Source organism: Somniosus microcephalus, chromosome 13, assembly GCF_052327205.1.
Source record: "Somniosus microcephalus isolate GS21.2 chromosome 13, FLI_Smic_1.0, whole genome shotgun sequence".
NCBI lineage: Eukaryota > Metazoa > Chordata > Chondrichthyes > Squaliformes > Somniosidae > Somniosus > Somniosus microcephalus.
In genome coordinates this window covers 198,330,021-198,352,776 of record NC_140999.1, presented here as the reverse complement: position 1 = coordinate 198,352,776, position 22,756 = coordinate 198,330,021, and the positions used below count along the sequence as shown (strand labels likewise).

The window sequence follows — 22,756 nt, the reverse complement described above, 5'->3', positions numbered from 1 at the left end:
TTCAATTTATTATCAACCAGGACACACAGATCTCCTTCATTTTCCATGCACATTATTTCCTTTCTAGTTTAGTAATAGTCCCTTCTTGTTTTTTTATCCCAATGTGAACCACTTTACATTTCTCTACATTGAATTTCATCTGCCACCTGTCAGCCCAGTTCCCAAGTATATCCAAATCCTCCTGTAGCTTATCCTGTTCAATTTTCTACCAGAAAGTCTTACATCTGCATGCACTTCCTGTCTATAAAATCTTTTGAGTCAAACATTTGCTATTTTAACAGAAAAGCAAAATACTGTGGATGCTGGAAATCTATAATAAAAATAGAAAATGCTGAAAATACTCAGCAGGTCAGGCAGCATCTGTAGAGATAGAAACAGAGTTAACGTTTCAGGTCGATGACCCTTTGTCAGAACTGGAAAAAGTTGGAGATGGAACAGGTGTTTAAGCAAGTGCAGGGGCAGGGAAAGGGGGGAGGGGAGGAAAGAATAAAAGGGAAGGTCTGTGATAGGATGGAAGGCAGGAGAGATTAAGAGATAAAAGGGATGATGGTGCAAGGCCAAAGGAGATGGTAATGGGACAAGTTAAGAAACAAAAGATGACTCTAGATGAAGTGTAAGTGGCAATGGCAGAATGATCGACAGTCTCACAGTGTCACTCTCCTCACAGCGAGAGAGGACAGACTCACAGTGTGAGATTCCTCACAGCGAGAGCAGAGCAGTCCCGAGCGGCAGCAACTCAACAGAGGCAGTTTTGAAAAAGTGACGTCAGAGTAAAAAAAAGTGACGTCGGCACAAGGGAAGGAGCTGATTGGTGAGTAGCTGGTGAGTGTATTTTGTTAAGTTTTAAGTTTATTTCTGCTGGGTTAGTTCTTAATCTATTAAAGAGGCATGGCAGGGCAGCTCAGTCCCGTGGAGTGCACATCCTGTGCCATGTGGGAAGTCCTGGAAGCTTCGCGTAGCCTGGACGACCACATGTGCGTGAAGTGTCGCCAGCTACAGCAATTCGAGCTCCGGGTTTCAGAGCTTGAGCGGCGGCTGGAGTCACTGCAGTGCATCCGCGAGGCTGAGAGTTACGTGGATAGAACGTTTCTAGAGGTGGTCACCCCGCAGCTTAAGAGTATGCAGGCAGAGAGGAAACGGGTGACCACCTGACAGAAGAGGAGGACTAGGCAGGTAGGGCAGGAGTCCCCGGAGTGCATAGCGTTCTCCAACCAGTATTCTGTTCCAAGGACTGGTGAGGGTGATGGTTCCTCGGGGGAGTGCAGCCAGAGTCAAGTCCACAGCACCACGGGTGGCTCAGCTGCATGGGGGGGGGGGGGGAGGATAAAGAGTGGAAGAGCAACAGTGGTGGGGGATTCGATAGTTAGGGGAGAATACAGTTGTTTCTGTGGCCATATACGCGACTCCAGGATGGTATGTTGCCTCCCTGGTGCCAGGGTAAAGGATGTCACCGAGTGGCTGCAGGACACTCTGAGGCGTGAGGGTGAACAGCCAGAGGTCGTTATCCATATCAGTACCAACGACATAGGCAGAAAGAGGGATGAGGTCCTGCAGGCAGAGTTTAGGGAGCTGGGAGACAGATTAAAAAGCAGGACCTCAAAAGGTAGTAATCTCCAGATTACTCCCGCTGCCACGTGCTCGTGAGTACATGAATAGGAGGATAGAGCAGATGAATGCGTGGCTGGAGAGATGGTGCAGGAGGGAGGGCTTTAGATTCCTGAAGCATTGGGATTGTTTCTGGGGAAGGCGGGACCTGTACAAGCCGGACAGGTTACACCTCAACCGGCTCTGTTGAGGTGTAACCCCTCCAATATTCTCGCGGGGAGTTTTGTTAGTGCTGTTGAGGAGGGTTTAAACTAGCTTGGCAGGGGGATGGGCACCAGCATATAAAAGTAGAAAAGAGGAATAAGGTGCATAAAAGAGTGAGTGTGTTGGATAGTACTAGAGAAGAAAGTACTAGAGGCGGTAGCAGTACCATATTAGATAGGAGCAGACTAAGAAAGACTATGAAAAATTGAAAAATTAGTTTAGAATGCATGTACGTAAACGCACAAAGTGTGGTGAATAAGGTTGGTGAGCTCCAAGCACAATTAGCCGTGTGGCAATATGATGTTGTGGCAATAACGGAAAGGTGGCTTAAAAACGGTGAGGACTGGGCACTTAATATTCAAGGGTACAAGGTGTTCAGAAAAGATAGGGAAGGAAAAAGGGAGGTGGGGTGGCAGTGCTGATTAAGGAAGACACTGAAGTGTTGGAAAGGGAGGATGTTCTTGAGGGGACAAGGACAGAATCCATTTGGTTAGAGTTGAGGAGCAAAAAGGATTTGATCACACTATTGGGGGTATTCTATAGGCCACCATTTAAATAATACTCTGCCTTTCTGTTTTTCTACCGAAGTGGATAGCTTCACATTTATCCACGTTATACTTCATCTGCCATGTATTTGCCCACTCACTCAGTTTCAAGGCGATTTAGACAAGTTGAGTGAGTGGGCAAATACATTGCAGCTGAAGTATAACGTGGATAAATGTGACGTTCTCCACTTCGGTAGGAAAAACAGAAAGGCAGAGTATTACTTAAATGGTGATAGATTGGGAAATGTTGATATACAGAGGGACTTGGGTGTCCTTGTACATTGGTGACTGAAAGCAGACATGCAGGTGCAGCAAGCAGTTAGGAAGACAAATGGTATGTTGGCCTTCATTGCAAGAGGATTTGAGTACAGGAGCAAGGATGTCTTACTAGAGTTATACAGGGCCTTGGTGAGACCACACCTGGAGTACTGTGTGCAGTTTTGGTCTCCTTACCTAAGAAAGGATATACTTGCCATAGAGGGTGTTGTGTATGTAATATGTGTGCTACTTTGAACCTATGGACAGGACTGCACTACTTGTTGGGCGTAGTGATACGCAGTACCACTCCTGGCCATAGGGGTATAAATAGTACTGTGGGTACTGATCCCCCTCAGTTCCCGCCTGTGGGCATGAAGTAAAGACCTATGTATAGTCCCTACCTCCAACCAGTAAAGACCTGTTTGAGTTATACGTTTAAGTCTTTGTGTTAATTGTTCAATACAATACACATACTTAACACTGGCGACGAGTCGGTTCGAACCCTGCGGCAGTTATTCCACAGCGGCTTCGTCCAAAGACAGGACGTTGAAGAGAGGTTCCAATCCTCAACACCCCACTGAAAACTGAAGGGCAGCAGAAATCCTGACAGCTTCCAGCGACTGGAAGCGACAGGCATTAGGACCCTGAAGCCTCCATCAACGACTGAAAACGGGAGGACAGAAGACATCCTGCAGCTTTTTCAACCTCGGTGGTGGGTAAGCCAAGCAGCGTTGGCTGCAAAGACAGGGCTGGGGGAAGTCGGAGGTAGAAGGGCAATCGATCGAAATCCCTGATAAGGGCCGCACTCGGGCTGGAAGGCGCAGCGTCGGCAGACACTGAGGGCGCGAGCGGGTAAGCCAGAGCCCGGGAGGGAGCGAGCAAGAGCCGCCGAGCGGGTGAGCCGGAGGCCGGGAGCCGCTTCAAGCGGGAGGCGCTTAGCGGGCCAGCGATCGCACCGGTGATAAGGGCTGAGAACCGTTTCGGGCGGGCGGTGCACCAGCGATTGCACAGGAGATAAGAGCCGCAGTCGGGCTGAAAGTCAGCGACGAGAAGCGCGGGAAAACCGCCATTGAAGTGGGCGGGGAGAGCGAGAAGCGCGGGAAAGCCGCCATTTTTCGCGGGAAAACCGCTGGGGAAGAAGGCAGAAGCGGGAAAACCGCCATTTTGTGGGCGGAGGACGACGGCAAGAGCGGGAAGCCGCCATCTTGGATAACAGTAAAAAAAAAAAATCTGAGAAATTGCAAATCTGATAAAGTACTACAATGCCTAAACACGGGAATATTAGCAACTTTGATAGTGACATCGAAGATTGGGCCATATATGTTGAACGAGTTAAAAATTATTGTAAGGCCAATAAAATTCGTGAGGCTGATAAAGCACTAACATTATTAAATTTAATGGGTGCGAAGACATACGGGCAATTGAAACACCTGTTATCACCAGATGAACCGGCGGATAAGACGTTCGATGAGATTGTTACTGTCCTGAAAGATCATCTAAACCCCACGCCGCTGATGCTAGCGGAACGATTTAAATTTTACGACAGAAGGCAGCTACAGCATGAAAGCAATGCTGAATATTTGCTGGAATTGCGTAAATTAGCGAAATATTGTCAGTTTGGAACGGGACTGACAGAGGCACTTCGAGACAAATTTGTGTGTGGTTTATTTAAACAGGATACACAAAAGCGACTGCTCGAGGAGAATGAGCTGACGCTTGAGAAGGCGGTCACTATGGCAGCAGCACACGAAGCCGCAGCGAGAGGCACGGCAGTAATGCAGCTACGGTCACCGGAGCTCAGTGCACACAAATTGGGTGTGAGTTCTGGCAAATGTTATCGTTGTGGAAAGACAACGCATGATCAGAACCAGTGTTGGTTTAAAAACCAAGAATGTAGAACTTGTGGTAGGCTTGGACATATAGCTAGAGTATGCAGGTCAGCGAAGAAGACCAGCAACAAGAAGTCACCGCAAGGAAAATACGCAAAGGTACACAAGGTGGCCGAACAGGAGTCCAATTCAGACGCTAGCAGTAATGAACTGGCTAGCTTAAGCTGTAATGAACTGGCTAGCTTAAGAGTACTCAACGCTGGTAAGGGTGCAGACCTCCAGACAATTTGGGTCACTCTTCAGATAGAAGGAGTCCAAGTAAAACTGGAATTGGACACTGGATCGGCATTGACGGTCATAAATAAGAAAGATTACGGAAAGTTATTCCAACATATTCCCCTACAGGATACGGGGATTAGATTGAAAACATACACGGGGCAAAGAGTGTACCCCATCGGGAAAATAGAGGTTGCAGTGGTCCACAAGGGCGAAGACAGTCAAATAATGGACTTATATGTGATATCTGAAGGAGGTCCTCCACTACTAGGACGGGAGTGGATTAGGAAAATGAATATGGACTGGCATTTCCTACAAACAATAACGAGTGAGAACTCGGTGAAGATAGTCGGCCCAGATTCTGGAACGGATGATGGTAAGCCCAACTCAGGTGCAAAAGACAAAGTTTCAGCACAGAATTCCACTGAGCAACAACAACATAGTTTAACTGTGGATTCTGAGTCTGGCAAGTCTACTGATGTGCCCATTTCTGAGGGACACCGGGCTCGAACTCAACTCCATTTCAAACTACAACAGCAATTAGAACAAATGCTTCGCTGTTTTGAGCAAGAGTTGAATGCAACGAAAGAGTTCTTTGATATAGAGTTGGAGAATCTGGAAAGACAACAGAAGCAGCTGATGGAGAAAATGGAGCAGGAGCACACAAAACGTCTGGTGTCAGAGGAGTTAACGGTCAGCCAACTCCTGCATATGCTGAAGGACAGGACTCTGAAATGGGAAAAACTTGAACATGAACTTCAATATTCAAACGAAAGGGGTTCGGAGCTCTCAAAGGTTATTGGAAGAGCTGAGGTGGCAACACAGACTGAGATGACTGCAACAGAGCAGCCCTTGGATGCCAAAAGTACGCTGACGCACGTCAACGTAGAACAACAGACCGCTGAAACAGCTGCTCCGGTAGAGGGATTGCATAGTCCGATCAATCAATCTCCAAAGGAAGTTGAAGTATTAAAATCACAAATGAGGTCACTAGTAAACGACTTGCTGAAAGCCCAGAAAAAGCTGGATGCAGAGGTACACATGAAGAAGTCTCTTCAGGAAAGATGTCTGGATTTGGAACAAGAGCTGGCTAATGTCCAGCTGGGTATGGAGGAAATAGACGACCCTCTCACTGGTCTAGCTCAGGACGACACCAAATATTACGATGTCCTGTCCTGCCCAGCTTGTAACTTCGACTCCCAAAGTGCAGAAATCATGGAGGAGCACCAAAAGTCTACGGAACATCGGGAGAAGCTGGCTCTACGACGGAAACAGGAGGAAGAGAAGGAGGAACTGCGCATGCAGCTGGCGGCTGTGGCAGCTGACAATGGAGCCCAGAGAGTCTCCAAGAAGCAGAAAAGGAAAAGTAAAAACAGAAGATGACCCATCTGAACCATTATCACCTCTACCAGATCACACACGTGGTCCCTCCGAACGGAGCCAATTCAGTTCGGAAGTTCAAACTGTTAAATCCATGGAAGGACTATTGAATGAGTCACTCCAGCAACGTGAACCGACTACACCACAGAGATTGAATCTGTGAACTGTTTTCCGCAGAGACTGAATCTGTGATCTGTTTTGACATGAAGTTATCTATGTTATTCTGTTATGTAAACCTGAAGTTATATATGTATATATGTTATTACGTTATGTTAAATGGGGAGATGACTGTAAAGCTAGGAAGGGAGGAATGTTGTGTATGTAATATGTGTGCTACTTTGAACCTATGGACAGGACTGCACTACTTGTTGGGCGTAGTGATACGCAGTACCACTCCTGGCCATAGGGGTATAAATAGTACTGTGGGTACTGATCCCCCTCAGTTCCCGCCTGTGGGCATGAAGTAAAGACCTATGTATAGTCCCTACCTCCAACCAGTAAAGACCTGTTTGAGTTATACGTTTAAGTCTTTGTGTTAATTGTTCAATACAATACACATACTTAACAGAGGGAATGCAGCGAAGGTTCACCAAACTGATTCCTGGGATGGCAGGACTGTCGTATGAGGAGAGATTGGGTCGACTAGGCCTGTATTCAATAGAGTTTAGAAGAATGAGAGGGGATCTCATTGAAACGTCTAAAATTCTGACAGGGCTAGACAGACTGGATGCAGGGAGGATGTTTCCCCTGGCTGGGGGGTCTAGAACGAGGGGTCACAGTCTCAGAATATGGGGTAGGACATTTAGGACTGAAATGAGGAGAAATTTCTTCCCTCAGAGGGTGGTGAGCCTCTGGAATTCTCTACCACAGAAGGCTGTGGAGGCCAAGTCACTGAATATATTTAAGAAGGAGATAGATAGATTTCTAGACACAAAAGGCATCAAGGGGTATGGGGAGAGAGCGGGAATATGGTACAGTATTGAGATAGAGATTCAGCCATGATCATAGTGAATGGCGGAGCAGGCTCGAAGGGTCGAATGACCGACTCCTGCTCCTATTTTTCTGTTTCTCGAGGAGCAAATCTGCAGGGAAATTGCAGAGATATGCAAGAGCTATAGAGTGGTGATTTTGGGGGACTTTAATTACCCAAATATCGATTGGGATAATGATCGGGTAAAGGGAAAGGAGGGGGAGGAATTTCTGAAATGTGTTCAGGAGTATTTCCTTGACCAATATGTTCTTGGCTCAACTAGGAATGAGGCATTGTTGGATCTGGTGCTGGGGAATGAGGTGGGCCAGGTCGACCAAGTGTCTGTGGGAGAACACGGGTACAAGTGATCATCATAAGATTTTGATTAGCAATAGAGAGGAGCAAGCAACAATCTAGAGTGGAACTTCTAAACTGGAATATGGCTAACTTCAATGGGATGCAAAAGGATCTAGCCAGGGTAAAATGGAACCAAAGACTGACAGGAAAAACTGTAATGGAACAATGGGTGATCTTTATGAGGAGATGTTCCAAGTATAGGCTAGATACATTCCAACAAGAGGGAAGGGTAAGGGAACCAAAGCAAGGGCTCCTTGGATGACGAGGGAGATAGAGAAGACGATGAAACAAAAAAGAGGGTGTATGATGCATGTCAGGTGAATTCTTCAAGGGAGAACCAGGCCAAATACAATAAGTTGAGAGGGGTTGTGAAGATGATAATAAGATTGGCAAAGAGAGAATATGAGAGTAGAATGGCGGTTAACATAAAAGGGAACCCATAAATCTCCTACCGGCATGTAAACAGTAAGTGGGTAGCAAGAGGCGGGGTGGGGCCTATTAGGGACAAAGAAGGTGATATATGCTTCGAGAAGCAGGGCAAGGCTCGAATACTCAATGAGTACTTTGTATCAGTGTTTACTAAGGAGGTGGATGCTTACAAAATATTGGTAGAAGTGGAAAGGGTAGAAGCAATGAAAGGGGTGAAAATTGATAGACAGGATGTACTAGAAAGGCTGGGTATGCTTAGAGAGGACAAGTCACCTGGTCCAGATGGCTTGCATCCCAGGTTGCAAAGGGAATTGGGGGAGGAGATAGCGGAAAGGCTTGCCATAATTTTCCAATCTTCCCTAGATGCGGGGGAAGTGCCGAGGATTGGAAAGTGTCAAATGTGACACCATTAATCAAGAAAGAATGCAAGGACAATCCCAGTAACAACAGGCCGGTCAGTTTAACATCAGTGATGGGTTAAGTTTTAGAAACAATATTCAAAGAAAAAATTAACGGGCACTTGGAGAGGTTTAAGCTAATTAAGGAGAGCCAACAAGGATTTGTAAAAGGCAGATCATGTTTGACTAAGCTAATTGAATTTTTTGATGAAGTAACAGAGAGGATGGATGAAGGGAATGCAATGGATGTTGTCTACATGGATTTTCAGAAGGCGTTTGACAAAGTACCACATAGAAGGTTGGTTAACAGAATTGAGGCTCATGGAATAGGTGGGTCAGTGGCAGCTTGGATAAGGAATTGGCTTAAGGACAGAAAAAAGTGAGTTGTGGTAAATGGCTGTTTTTCAGACTAGAGGATGGTAGACAGTGGTGTTCCCCAAGGGTCAGTGCTGGGGCCACTGCTTTTTTTGATAAATGACCTAGATATTGGAATACAGAGTAGAATTTCTAAATTTGCCGATGACACCAAACTTGGGAGTGTGTCAAAGAGTGAGGATGATATCAATCGACTGCAACAGGACATAGAAAGGCTAACAGAATGGGCAGACAAGTGGCAGATGGAATTTAATACAGAGAAGTGTGAGGCGATGCATTTTGGCAGAAGGAACAGGGAGAGGCAATATACACTTAATGGCACAGTTTTAAAGAGTGTGCAGGGACAGAGGGACCTGGGAGCTAACGTGCATAGGTCCCTGAAGGTGGCAGGACATATTGAGAGAGTGGTTAACAAAGCATATGGGATCTTGGGCTTCAGAAATAGAGGTATTGAGTACAAAAGTAGAGAAGTTATGCTGAACCTTTATAAAGCGCTGGTTAGGCCACAACTGGAGTACTGCGTCTAGTTCTGGTCACCACACTTTAGGAAGGATGTGAAGGCCCTTGAGAGGGTGCAGAGGAGATTTACCAGAATGGTTCTGGGGATGGGGGAATCTTAGCTATAAGGACAGGTTGGAGAAGCTGGATTTGTTTTTATTAGAGCAAAGGAGGTTGAGGGGTGATTTGATGGAGGTGTACAAGATTATGACGGGTTTGGATAGGCTGGATGGGGAAAGGCTGTTCCCATGAGTTGATGGTACAAGGACTAGGGGACACAGATTTAAGGTTTTGGGCAAGAGATACAGGGGGGATGTGAGGGAAAACTTTTTTACGCAGCGAGTGGTGAGGACCTGGAACTCGCTGCCGACGGAAGTTGTGGAAGCGGAGACACTCAATGTTTTCAAGGGGAGACTGGATAGGCACTTGAGGGAAATAAACTTTCTGGGCTACGAGGATAGAGCAGGGGAATGGGACTGACTGGATTGCTCTACAGAGAGCCGGCACGGACTTGATGGGCCGAACGGCCTCCTTCTGTGCCGTTATGACACTAGGACAGACTCACAGTGTGACTCTCCTCACAACGAGAGAGGACAGACTCGCAGTGTCTCTCCTCACAGCACGAGAGGACCAGCTAGGGGAATAAATAGGGTAGATGGAGAGAAACTATATCCACTGGTTGGGGATTCCAGGACTAGGGGGCAGAGTCTAAAAATTAGAGCCAGATCTTTCAGGAGTGAAATTAGGAAACACTTCTCCACACAAAGGGTGGTAGAAGTTTGGAATTCTCTTCTGCAAATGGCAATTGATGCTGGGTCATTTTAAATCTGAGATTGATAGCTTTTTGTTAACCAAAGGTATTAAGGGAAATGGGCCAAAGGCAGGTATATGGAGTTAGATCACAGATCAGCAATGATCTCATCGAATGGCGGAACAGGCTTGAGGGGCTGAATGGCCTCCTCCTCTTCCTTTGTTCACAGTGTGACTTTCCTCGCCAAAGCTCCTTCAACAGCACCTCCCAAACCCGCGACCTCTGCCACTTAGAAGGGCATGGGCAGCAGACGCATGGGAACATCACCACCTACAAGTTCCCCTCCAAGCCACACACCATCCTGACTTGGACCTGTATCGCCGTTCCTTCACTGTCGCTGGGCCAAAATCCTGGAACTCCCTTCCTAACAGCATTGTGGGTGTACCTACACCATATGGACTGCAGCGGTTCAAGGCGGCGGCTCACCACCATCTTCTCAAGGGCAATTAGGGATAGGCACTAAATACAGGCCTAGCCAGCGACGCCCACATCCCATCAATGAATAAAAAAAGAGGACAGACTCACAGTGTGACTCTCCTCACTTATTTTGAGTTGAATTTTTAAAGCTCCTTTGAGGGAAACAGAGTGAAAGAGAGGAGAGGAGATGGAGGGTTGGAGTGATGTAGGGTGAAGATGAGGAGATCTCTGGTCTCTCACGGAACGGGCTCGAGGGGATAAATGGCCTCCTTGTGTTCCTATGTTCATGGTAGGGCAAGTGGGAGCCTTAATCTTGTGTAATAACCTTTTATGTGGCACCTTATTGAATGCCTATAAGATAAGAGCTCACGGAGTTGGGGGTAATATATTAGCATGGATAGAAAATTGGCTAACTAACAGAAAGCAGAGAGTCGGGATAAATGGGTCATTTTCTGGTTGGCAAACTGTAACTAGTGCGGTGCCACAAGGATCGGTGCTGGGGCCTCAACTATTTACTGTAAAGTCTGTGGGTTGTGCAGTTAATAAATACACAGACTTCAGAAGTAACAAACAAAACAGGTCTTTACTATTCGAAGGTCCGGGCGAATCTGCCCCAGCAATCATGCCACAACACTTATATACTGGTGTGGTCACTATCGGTATTACAGTATACAGAAGCCAAACAAATAGTGCCACACCTAAAGTAGTTCCCTTAAAGGTGAACGGTTACATTCAATAGTTCCCTTAAAGATAGACGGGTACATACACTGCATTTACAATCTACATTAATGACTTGGGTGAAGGGATCGAGTGTAATGCAGCCAAGTTTGCAGATGATACAAAGATGGGTGGGAAAGCAAGTTGTGCAGAGGAATCAATGAATCTGCAAAGGGATATAGACAGGCTAGGCGAGTAGGCAAACATTTGGCAGATGGAGTATATTTGTGGGAAAGTGCAAGGTTATCCACTTTGGCAGGAAAAATAAAAAAAACAAACGATTATTTAAATGGAGAGAGATTACAAAATGCTACAGATCAGAGGGACCTGGGGGTCCTTGTGCATGAAACACAAAAAGTTAGCATGCAAGTACAACAAGTAATCAAAAAGGCAAATGGAATGTTGGCCTTTATTTCAAGGGGGTTGGAGTATAAAAGCAGGGAAGTCCTGCTACAACTGTACAAGGTATTGTTAAGACCACACCTTGAGTACTGCGTACAGTTTTGGTCTCCTTATTTAAGGAAGGATATACTTGCATTGGAGGCAGTTCAGAGACGATTCACTAGGTTAATTCCAGAGATGAGGGGTTTGACTTATGAGGAAAGGTTGAGCAGGCTGGGCCTATACTCATTGGAATTTAGAAGAATGAGAGGTGATCTTATCGAAACATATAAGATACCGAGGGGGCTCGACAGGGTAGATGCAGAGAGGATGTTTCCCCTCATAGGGAAATCTAGAACTCAGGGGCACAGTCTCAGAATAAAGGGTCGCCTGTTTAGAACTGAGATGAGGAGGAACTTCTTCTCTCAGAGGGTCGTAAATTTGTGGAATTCTCTGCCCCAGAGAGCTGTGGAGGCTGGGTCATTAAATACATTTAAGTGGAGATAGACAAATTTTTGCAAGATAAGGGAGCAAAGGGTTATGGGGAGCGGGCTGGGAAGTGGCTTTGAGCCCTAGATCAGCCATGATCTTATTGAATGGCGGAGCAGGCTCGAGGAGTGGCCTATTCCTGCTCCTATTTCTTATGTTCTTATGTTTTGGAAATCCAAATATACTACATCCACTGGTTCCCCTTTATCTACCCTGCTAGTTACATCCTCAAAAAACTCTATTAATTTGCCAAACACGATTTCCCTTTCATAAAACCATGTTGCCTAATCATGTTATGATTTTCTAAGTGCCCTGATACCACTTCCTTAACAATGGATTCCAGCATTTTCCCGATGACTAATGTCAGGCTAACTGGGCTGTAGTTCCCTGTTTTCTCTCTCCCTCCTTTCTTGAATAGACCTTCCAATCCGCTGGGACCATTTTAGAATCTAGGGAATTTTGGAAGATCAAAACCAATGCATCCACTATCTCTTCTGTCACCTCTTTTAGAACGCAAGGATGTAGACCGTCAGGTTCAGGGGATTTGTTGGCTTTTAGTCCCATTCGTTTCTCTAGTACTTTTTCTCTACTTATATTAATAATAACGTTAAGATCCTCACCCTCATTAGACCCTCGATTCCCCACCATTTTTGGTATACTTTTTGTGTCTTCTACTGTGAAGACAGATACAAAATATTTGTTTAACGTTTCTGCCATTTCCTTACTCCCCATAATAATTTCTCCTGTCTCAGCCTCTAAGAGACCAATGTTTACTTTTGCTACTCTCTTCCTTTTTACATACTTGTAGAAGCTCTTACAATCTGCTTTTATATTTCTTGCTAGTTTTCTTTCATATTCTATTTTTTCCCTTATCAATTTTCTGGTCATCCTTTGCTGGTTTCTATGAAATTAAATTATCAAGGAACACAAAACAAAATAGTAAAATATTGGCTACAGGCACATAAATAAAAAAGGAAAGTTGTGATGGAAATAGGGCCACTAAGGGATGGACAGGATAAAATCAGAGGCAGCAATAGAGAAATGGCAGCAATATTAATTATTTTGCTTCAGTATTTACCAGGAAGACAGATCAGGTGGACATGACTTCAGAAGATGAGATTAGAAATGATATTACCGCATTTAAAATAAAGGAGGAATATTAAATAAAATAATCAAACTCAGAGGATAAAACCTCTGGTCCAGACGGATTACAGCCACACATTTTAAAAGAATCTAGGGAAGAGATAGCTGAGGCACTATTACAGATATTTAATAATTTGTTGGAAAAAGGTTTAGTGCCAGAGGACTGGCGGATAGCTAACGTAATACCTATATTTAAGAAGGGAGATAGAACATGTCCAGGGAACTATAGACCAGTCAGTTTAACATCTGTAGTAGGGAAAATCATGGAATCTCTACTAAACGAAAAAAGGGAAAAACATCTAGAAATCAAAAATGTAATAATGAATAGTCAGCATGGATTTCAAAAGTGAAAGTCTTGCTTGACCAACTTCATTGAATTCTTTGAAGAGGTAAGAGAGAGAGAAGACAAGGATAATGTAGTAGATGTACTTTATCTAGATTTCCAAAAGGCCTTCGATAAGTTGCCACATAATAGATTAATGAATAAGGTCAAAGAATGCAGAGTCAGGGGACAAGTAGTAAAATGGATAGCTAGCTGGTTTCAAGACAGAAAGCAGAGAGTAGGGGTAAAAGGTAGCTATTCAGAGTGGCAGAAGGTGGAAATTGGGTTCCCACAAGGATCAGTGCTGGGACCACTGTTGTTCACAGTTTATATTAACAATTTAGACTTTGGATCAAAAACACAATTTCTAAATTTGCGGATGACACCAAATTTGCAGGGGGGGGGTAGTCAATATTGAGGAGGATGGCAACAAATTACAAGACAACGTTAATAAACTTGCAGAATGGATAATATAATTGACAAATATAATTGACAAATGAATTTCAACACAGTTAAGTTTGAGATATTACATTTTGGTAAGAAAAATAAGGTGGCCACATATTACTTGGAAAAAGCAGGGACCGGGTACTGAATTTGGATGATCAGCCATGATCTCATTAAATGGCGGAACAGGCTCGAGGGGCCGAATGGCCTACTCCTGCTCCTATCTTCTATGTTTCTATAAGAATTTAAATGGAGTAGAGAAACAAAGGTATCTCGGAGTACAAATACACAAATCACTAAAAGTAGCGACACAGGTTAATAAGGCCATAAACAAAACAAACCAAGCACTAGGGTTTATTTCTAGAGGGATAGAATTGAAAAGTAAAGTAGAGAAGTTATGCTAAACCTGTATCAAACCTTGGTTGGACCACACTTGGAGTACTGTGTACAGTTCTGGTCGCCATATTATAAAAAGGATAGAGGCACTGGAGAGGGTGTAGAGAAAATTTACAAGGATACCAGAAATGCGAGGGTATACATATCTGGAATGGATGAACAGGTTGGGTCTCTTTTCTCTTGAAAAGAGAAGGCTGAAGGGTGACCTAATAGAGGTCTTTAAAATTATGAAAGGTTTTGATAGAGTGGATACAGAGAGAATGTTTCCACGTGTGGGGAAGAGCATAACTAGAGGCCATCAATATAAGATAGTCACCAAGAAATCAAATAGAGAATTCAGGAGAAACTTCTTTACCTGGGGAGTGGTGAGAATGTGGAACTCGCTACCACAGGGAGTGGTTGAAGCAAATAGTATGGATGCATTTAAGGGGAGGCTAGACAAGCATATGAGGGAGAAGGGAGGAAAGATGGGAGGAGGCTCGAGTGGAGCATAAACACGGCATGGACTGGTTGGGCCGAATGGCCTGTTTTGTGCCGTATATCCTGTGTAATCCTTTTCTTTTGATCTTCGGTCTGGTTTATTGTTTTCCAGTGTGAAAAATAAAAGCGCAACGACAGAATGATACACTGCAGCAACTGCACAGTAAATATGAAAACAATGGCTGTCAGTTACTGTGAGCAAACTGTAAACATAGAAACATAGAAGATAGGAGCAGGAGTAGGCCATTCGGCCCTTCGAGCCTGCTCCGCCATTCAACGAGATCATGGCTGATCATCCAAACCCTAGCACCCGGTCCCTACACCGACAGCCATCCCACCCAAGCCCTATCCCAGTAACCCCACGTATTTAATCCCCCTAACACTAAGGGCCAATTTTTATCATGGCCAATCAACCTAACCCGCACATCTTTGGACTGTGGGAGGAAACCGGAGCACCCGGAGGAAACCCACGCAAACACGGGGAGAATGTGCAAACTCCACACAGTCACCCGAGGCCAGATTTGAACCTGGGTCCCTGGCGCTGTGAGGCAACAGTGCTAACCACTATGCCACCGTGCTGCTAAAGGTAAAGGAGACTCTAGCTTCAATCCCTGCTCTGTGCCCAGTTTGTTAACTACAGGCAGCAGTGATAGTGATGCGGAGACTGAGGACATAACATTACCCAGGACCCTGCTGTGTTTGGCTAGATGTGGGCTGATGCTGCTCATGGCCAAATAGCCGCGTGTGAAGTGACACTTGGAGACTGACTCGCCAGTGAATTACCCAGGGCAGGAAAACGCCTCAAAGGTTGATTTAGCTTCACCACCCACCAAATCCTGCACAATGTCTATAATAACGTACTTTTCACAAGCTCCTTGTGTTAACCAGATGTGTGATTTGAAGAGCAGGACCTCGCCACCCAGCACTGGATCAGTCTGCCCCCTTCCTCCAGATACATCAGAGCCTTTCGCTCCCCAATAAACAATCGCACTGCCCACAAAAGATCATGAAAAACCAGCCAGCGGCAGGTCCTTACCTCGGAATGTGATCTGAATGTGTCTGTCATACTCGCCGCTCAGGTTACAAACCTTCTTCAGGATCACAGTCAGAGACATTGTCGGGCTTCCAACTGCGCCGCAGACTTTTTAAAGTTATTTCCTTCCCAAAGTGCAGTTATTGATCTTCCATCCTCGGTTCGTGTGGCTGAATCGTATCCCAGACCCCGGGAGCTGCGATCTGCGATCTGCTTGGGTTGGAAGCTGTTGCCTGACTGGACGGGACAACTTGCTCAATCAGTCAAAACACCCACACCCAATTCACCAACTTCAGAAACAAACTTGTGGCGTTTCCGCTCTCCATCCAGAAGTGGAGAAATATTAACAAGGTAAATGAATACAGTTAAATAAAGACATCTTAAACTGTCATTCTTTCACATACCAAAACCACCTACAGAAATAATTCTCAGGTTTCAAAGCATCATTAACTTTTCATTCAATTACTTGAAACCACCTGACCAGTAATTATACTCAGTCCTCTCCCATCTAACTTCGTTTCCTTGTTCCCAAAATATACCGCGAATGTGGCCCAGCCCAGCCCTACTCAGTGTTCCTGAATGCGAACTCCACTCGGTAAATAATCAGCAAGCTCAGTAAAGAATGTTAGAATGTTTATCACATTTCACCTATTCTTGCTACAGAAATAACAAGAACTATTAAGGTGGCGGATTCCTTTATCTCCATACCTACTTTATATTGTAACAGCCATTTAGGAAAGGATCGAGATGAATAGGATAGATTGGGTTTTACACAACTGGCCTTTCCCCTCTGGCAGGGAGATTTAATTCCAACCTGGGTTGCTGGGACCAGTCCGGTTGGGTCTGGGGTCCTGTGAGTTTGCTGCCGTTTCCACCATGCCTATGGGACTGCTCCGTGAAAACCCCTAATGTGATACAATCTGGTACCAAAAATAAGAGTGCATGGAATTGGAGGCAACTTTTTTTGGGTGCACTGCACTTTTAAGGGGCTTGCGTGGCCCATTCACAGTTTTGCACATGTGTGAAACTTAACATTGGAAAAGCCCAGGGGACTGGCAGACAGCAGCACCATGCAGCTTAGAGGTGTCCCCCCAGGGTAGAATTCTAAAGGGGGTGTATGAACAGAGAGACCTGGGGGTATGTGTGCACAAATCGTTGAAGGTGGCAGGGCAGGTTGAGAAAGCGGTTAAAAAAGCATACGGGATCATGGGCTTCATAAATAGAGGCATTGAGTACAAAAGCTAGGAAATTATGATGAACCTGCATAAAACACTGGTTCGACCTCAACTGGAGTATTGTGTCCAATTCTGGGCACTGCACTTAAGGAAGGATGTGAAGGCCTTAGAGAGGGTGCAGAAAAGATTTACGAGAATGGTTCCAGGAATGAGGGACTTCAGTTACGTGGATAGACTGGAGAAGCTGCAGTTGTTCTCCTTAGAGCAGAGAAGGTTGAGAGATTTGATAGAGGTGTTCAAAATCATGAGGGGTCTAGACAGAGTAGATAGAGAGAAACTGTTCCCATTGGCGGAAGGGTCGAGAACCAAAGGACACAGATTTAAGGTGATTGGCAAAAGAACCAAAGGTGACGTAAGAAAAAAATATTTTACACAGCGAGTGGTTAGGATCTGGAATGCACTGCCTGAAAGGGTGGCGGAGGCAGATTCAATCGTGGTTTTCAGAAGGGAATTGGATAAGTACCTGAGGGGAAAGAATTTGCAGGGCTACGGAGAAAGGGTGGGGGAGTGGGACTGGCTGAAGTGCTCTTGCAGAGAGCCGGCATAGGCTCGACGGGCCAAATGGCCGCCTTCTGTGCTGTAACCATTCTATGATTCTATCTGTACTGGGGCCTCAGCTTTTCACTATATTTATCAATGACTTGGGTAAAGGAATAGAGAGCTGTATATCTAAGTTTGCTGACGACACTAAGTTAGGTGGCACCGTAAATAGTGCAGACGGGAGCAGGAAGTTGCAAAGGGACATTGATAGATTCAGTGAGTGGGCAAAACTGTGGCAGATGGAGTTTAATGTGTTTTAGTGATATTGGTTGAGGGATAAATATTAGCCAGGACACTGGGGAGAACTCCCCTGCTTTTCTTTGAAATAGTGCCCTATAAATGCAAGTCTTTCTTTCTTTCTTTCAATATTTGGTCATCTATCTCACTGTTGCTTGTGTGTGTAAATGAGCTGCTGTGCTTTCCCATACAACAACTGCATTTCGGGGAGTACATCGTTGGCTGTCAAGCATTTTGAGGAGGTGAGAGGCGCTATATAAATGCAAGTCTTTTCGTAAATATATTTGCTTTTATACATACTGGTGAATGGCACATGTGTATCAATTCTTTGTATCCATCGAATATAAAATGATTTCACCAAAAATAGTCCGTGAGGCTTTTATTTCGATCACTGAATCTCTGCAGAAGGTCAGCTTTTGACATTAAACCACAATAGCATCAACAACTCATCAAAGGGAAAGATGTTTCAATTAAAGGATCGCTCTGTAACTCCATTTAAACATCTGACGTTCAAAGGTTTTCTAATAATAACGAGGGAAGCAGCCGGAATGAAGTGGCGGGTGTGGAACAGATCAGCGTTTAAACAGGTTCTCCTCCCGCATTTTCCCAGTTTGATGGACGGTTACAACATGCAGCTCTTGTGTTTGACAGGCTCAGTGTTGTAGACAGGTTGGGTGATTGGGCAGATGCATGGCAGATGCAGTATAATGTGGATAAATGCGAGGTTATCCACTTCGGTGGCAAAAACAGGAAGGCAGTTTATTATCTGAACGGCAATAGATTGGGAGAAGGGGAAGTGCAACGAGACCTGGGTGTCCTCGTGCACCAGTCGCTGAAGGTAAGCATGCAGGTGCAGCAGGTGGTTAAGAAGGCAAATGGTATGTTGGCCTTCATAGCGAGAGGATTCGAGTACAGGAGCAAGGATGTCTTGCTGCAGTTGTACAGGGCTTTGGTGAGACCACACCTTGAGTATTGTGTGCAGTTTTGGTCGCCTTATCTGAGGAAGGATGTTCTTGCCACGGAGAGAGTGGAGAGCAAAGATTCACCAGACTGATACCTGGGATGGCAGGAATGACGTATGAGGAGAGATTGGGTTGATTGGGCTTATATTCACTGGAGTTTAGAAGAATGAGAGGGGATCTCATTGAAACTTATAAAATTCTAACAGGACTTGACAGACTAGATGCAGGAAGGATGTTCCCGATGGTCGGGGAGTCCAGAACCAGGGGTCACAGTCTAAGGATAAGGGGTAAGCCATTTAGGACTGAGATGAGGAGGAATTTATTCACCCAGAGAGTGGTGAACCTGTGGAATTCACTACCACAGAAGGCAGTTGAGGCCAGTTCATTAAATATATTCAAGAAGGAGTTAGATATATTTCTTAAGGTTAAAGGGATCAAGGGATATGGGGAGAAAGCAGGGACAGGGTACTGAATTTGGATGATCAGCCATGATCTGATTGAATGGCGGAGCGGGCTCGAGGGGCCGAATGGCCTACTCCTGCTCCTATCTTCTATGTTTCTATGTAATGTGGGAAAGTGTGAGGTCATCCACTTTAGACCTAAGAAAGAGATCAGAGTATTTTCTAAATGGTGAGAAGCTGGGAGCAGAGATTTAGGGTCCAAGTACATAAATCACTAAAAGCTAGTGGACAGGTACAAAAAATAATTTAAAAGGCTAATGGAATGTTGGCCTTTTTCTCGAGGGCTGGAATCCAAAGGGGAGGAAGTGATGCTTCAGTTGGACAGAGCTCTGGTTAGATTCCATCTGGAGTCACTGCGTTCAGTTCCGGGCCCTGCCCCGGATATATCGGCCTTGGAGGGGGAGCAGCGCAGATTCACCAGAATGATACCGGGGCTAAAAGGGTTAAATTATGAGGACAGGGGTTGCACAGACTAGACTTGTATTCTTTTGAGTATCGAAGATTAAGGGGTGATCTAATTGAGGTGTTTAAGATAATTAAAGGATCCGATGGGTCGAGAGAGAGAAACTATTTCCTCTGGTGGGGGGGAGTCCAGAACAAGGTGGTGGGGGGAGTCCAGAACAAGGGGGCATAACCTCAAAATTAGAGCCAGGCCGTTCAGGGGTGATGTCAGGAAGCACATCTTCACACAAAGGGTGGTGGAAATCTGGAACTCTCTCCCCCAAAATGCTGCTGAGGCTGGGGGGCAATTGGAAATTTCAAAACTGAGATTGATAGATTGTTGTGAAGTAAGGGTATTAAGGGTTACGGAATCAAGACGGGTAGATGGAGTTAAGTTACAGATCAGCCATGATCTCACTGAATGACGGAACAGGCTCGAGGAGCTGCATAGCCTCCTCCTTTTCCTATACCAGAGGCTCCTGCAAGGTTAGGCCATGGCACAGTGGGTAACCCCAGACAAACCCACACTGTACCTGGATACAAAGGCTGCGATTTTCTCATGTCTCATAGAGCCAGGTCAGAGGTTAAAGTGCAGTTGATTGACAGCAGGTCCCGATCCCACCGTCAACCCGCCTTCAAACAGCTTTCCCAAGTGTCGGGTCCCCGATTTGCGAATGGACCCGACACCTAGCAGCTGGAAGCGGATTAAAGGTTATTACCTGCCTATTAACAGGTACTTGCCAGTAGTTGCCAGCCTATTTTTGGATTTTCCCGCTTCTGGGTCAGCTTTCCAGACGTCCGGACACCACGCCAGGTAAGTGTAGCGTGTTGTGAGTCTGGTGTAATGTTTGTGGAATGATGACAGCTGCAGAAGTGGTGTGAAGGATCCAATGTTGCACATGGAAACATAGAAGGTAGGAGCAGGAGTCGGCCATTCGGCCCCTCGAGCCTGCTCCGCCATTTAATGAGATCATGGCTGATCAACCAAATTCAGTACCCTGTCCCTGCCTTCTCCCCATATCCCTTGATCCCTTTAGCCTTAAGAAACATATCTAACTCCTTCTTGAATATATTTAATGAATTGACCTCAACTGTCTTCTGTGGTAGAGAATTCCACAGGTTCACCACTCTCTGGGTGAAGAAATTCCTCCTCATCTCAGTCCTAAATGGCTTACTCCTTATCCTTAGACATTGACCCCTGGTTCTGGACTCCCCTGCCATCGGGAACATCCTTCCCGCATCTAGTCTGTCTAGTCCTGTTAGCATTTTCTAAGTTTCAATGAGATCTCCTCTCATTCTTCTAAACTCTAGTGAATATAAGCCCAATCGACCCAATCTCTCTTCATACGTCATTCCTGCCATCCCAGGTATCAGTCTGGTGAGTTTCAGAGGAAAGAAAATGTTGGTTACTTCATTTTAAAAACATTTACAGATTTCTTTAGCTTACGAGTTTTTAAATCCATGTCCAGTGCCACCTCATTGGGAGACCCTCTCTCACCAGTGACAGATCGCTTCTGTCACCTCACCTGCATCTGCCATCTATTCCAGCCTGTGGAGGGAGTCATTGGAGAGCCTGGGTGTAAGAGGTCACCTTTGTGCAGTGGTTGTCAATGTTTGCAGCACCTCAATGCTGTCAAACACTGAGAAATCAACTGTCAAAATAAAATTGTGCGTGGTCCCTTTAAGGAAACCAGCAGATGACGTGTCATCAAATGACGTCATCAGACCCACTTTCCTGTTAATTGGCCGGCAAGCCCACGGGGCGTGGCTTAACAAGGTCAATCAAGGCAAAATCACGTCTGTGGAGCGGGTGCAGCTGGGGGCGGGATTGGAAGGCGGAAACCACCTGACACGCACACAACCCGCCTCCATTAATAAAATCGCGGCCAAAGAGTGGGACAGTGACTACAGTACTGACATCCCTTTCATTACATATTTAATAGTTTGTGTGGTTAATTAAGAAGTGGTGAGGAGCAACCAGTCACCAACAGTGATTCCCCATCCTGTTCAGCTGTCTATGGTTCCTGTAGTGTATGTACCTTTTAAGGGAAGAACTACTTTTTACAGCTCCTGTATACTGTAGTACCGGCAGTGACCACACCTGTATATAAACCCCGAGTAGGGATCTGTACTGTTGGTTTTTAGAGTAACCCTCATCCAGTAAACACCTGTTGATTGTTCCTCTGCAGTCTCTGTCTATTGATTGAAGGACACACTACATAAAGATACCCGGATTTAACATTGGCGACGAGTCGATTCGAACCTACCTGCAACTCTGCAGAAGGCGGCCGATTCCACCAGCACGGGCGTCGACCATCCGGCGGAAACTCCAGCGAGACAGGCTGACAGCAGATACGGCGCAGACCCTTCCCGGACGGCTGCGGCTGGAGCCGACCGACGGCACAGGGGAAGGCCGAGCAGCATCGACGGTGTAAGAGAGAGGGTAAAGCGCAGCCGGGGTTGAAGACCGAGCGGTGTCGACGGGAAAAAAAGAGAGGGTAGAGCGCACGGGGCGCAGCCGGGGTTCAGGACCGAGCGGCGTCAACGAGAGAGGCGCGCAGGAAAACGCGCAGAGCGCAGCCGGTGTTCAAGGGCTGAGCAGCGTCCGCGGGGGGAAGGAAAGCGCGGGAGACGCCATTTGAGCCGCAGCGGAGAAGGGAGAGCGCGGGAGACGCCATTTTTGAGCCACAGCGGAGAAGGGAGAGCGCGGGAGACGCCATTTTTGAGCCGCAGCGGAGAAGAGAGGAAAGCGCGGGAGACGCCATTTTGAGCCAGCAGAGAAGAAGGGAGAGCGCGGGAGATGCCATTTTTAGCCAGTCTAACCATACCCAGGGATGCCGAAGAGTGGCAGTGTCACAACATTCGACAATGAAGTCGAAGATTGGGCGACATATGTAGAACGCATAGAAGTGTACTGCAAGGTGAATGAAGTGCCAGATGCCAGGAAAGCACTGGTATTGTTGAATTCAATGGGTGCAAAAACGTATGGCTTACTGTGAAACCTAGTAACCCCAGAGAAGCCAGTGGAAAAGGATTTTGAAAGCATAGTGGCAATCCTACAGGACCACTTAAACCCCACACCGCTGCTGATAGCAGAAAGATTTAAGTTCCACAAAAGGAACC

The 22,756-nt window shown here is 45.8% G+C and overlaps 1 protein-coding gene across 1 annotated transcript in view; it reads right to left on the bottom strand.

Moving 5' to 3' along the window:
* fer1l4 (fer-1 like family member 4) overlaps positions 1-17,463 on the bottom strand; it is a 294,195-nt gene extending 276,732 nt beyond the window's left edge. Inside the window, exon 1 of the mRNA XM_086005966.1 lies at positions 15,761-17,463. Within this exon, the coding sequence (XP_085862092.1) occupies positions 15,761-15,839 (79 nt within the window). The 5' untranslated portion in view covers positions 15,840-17,463. The remainder of the gene's footprint in view (positions 1-15,760) is intronic.
* Positions 17,464-22,756: the final 5,293 nt, after the last annotated feature.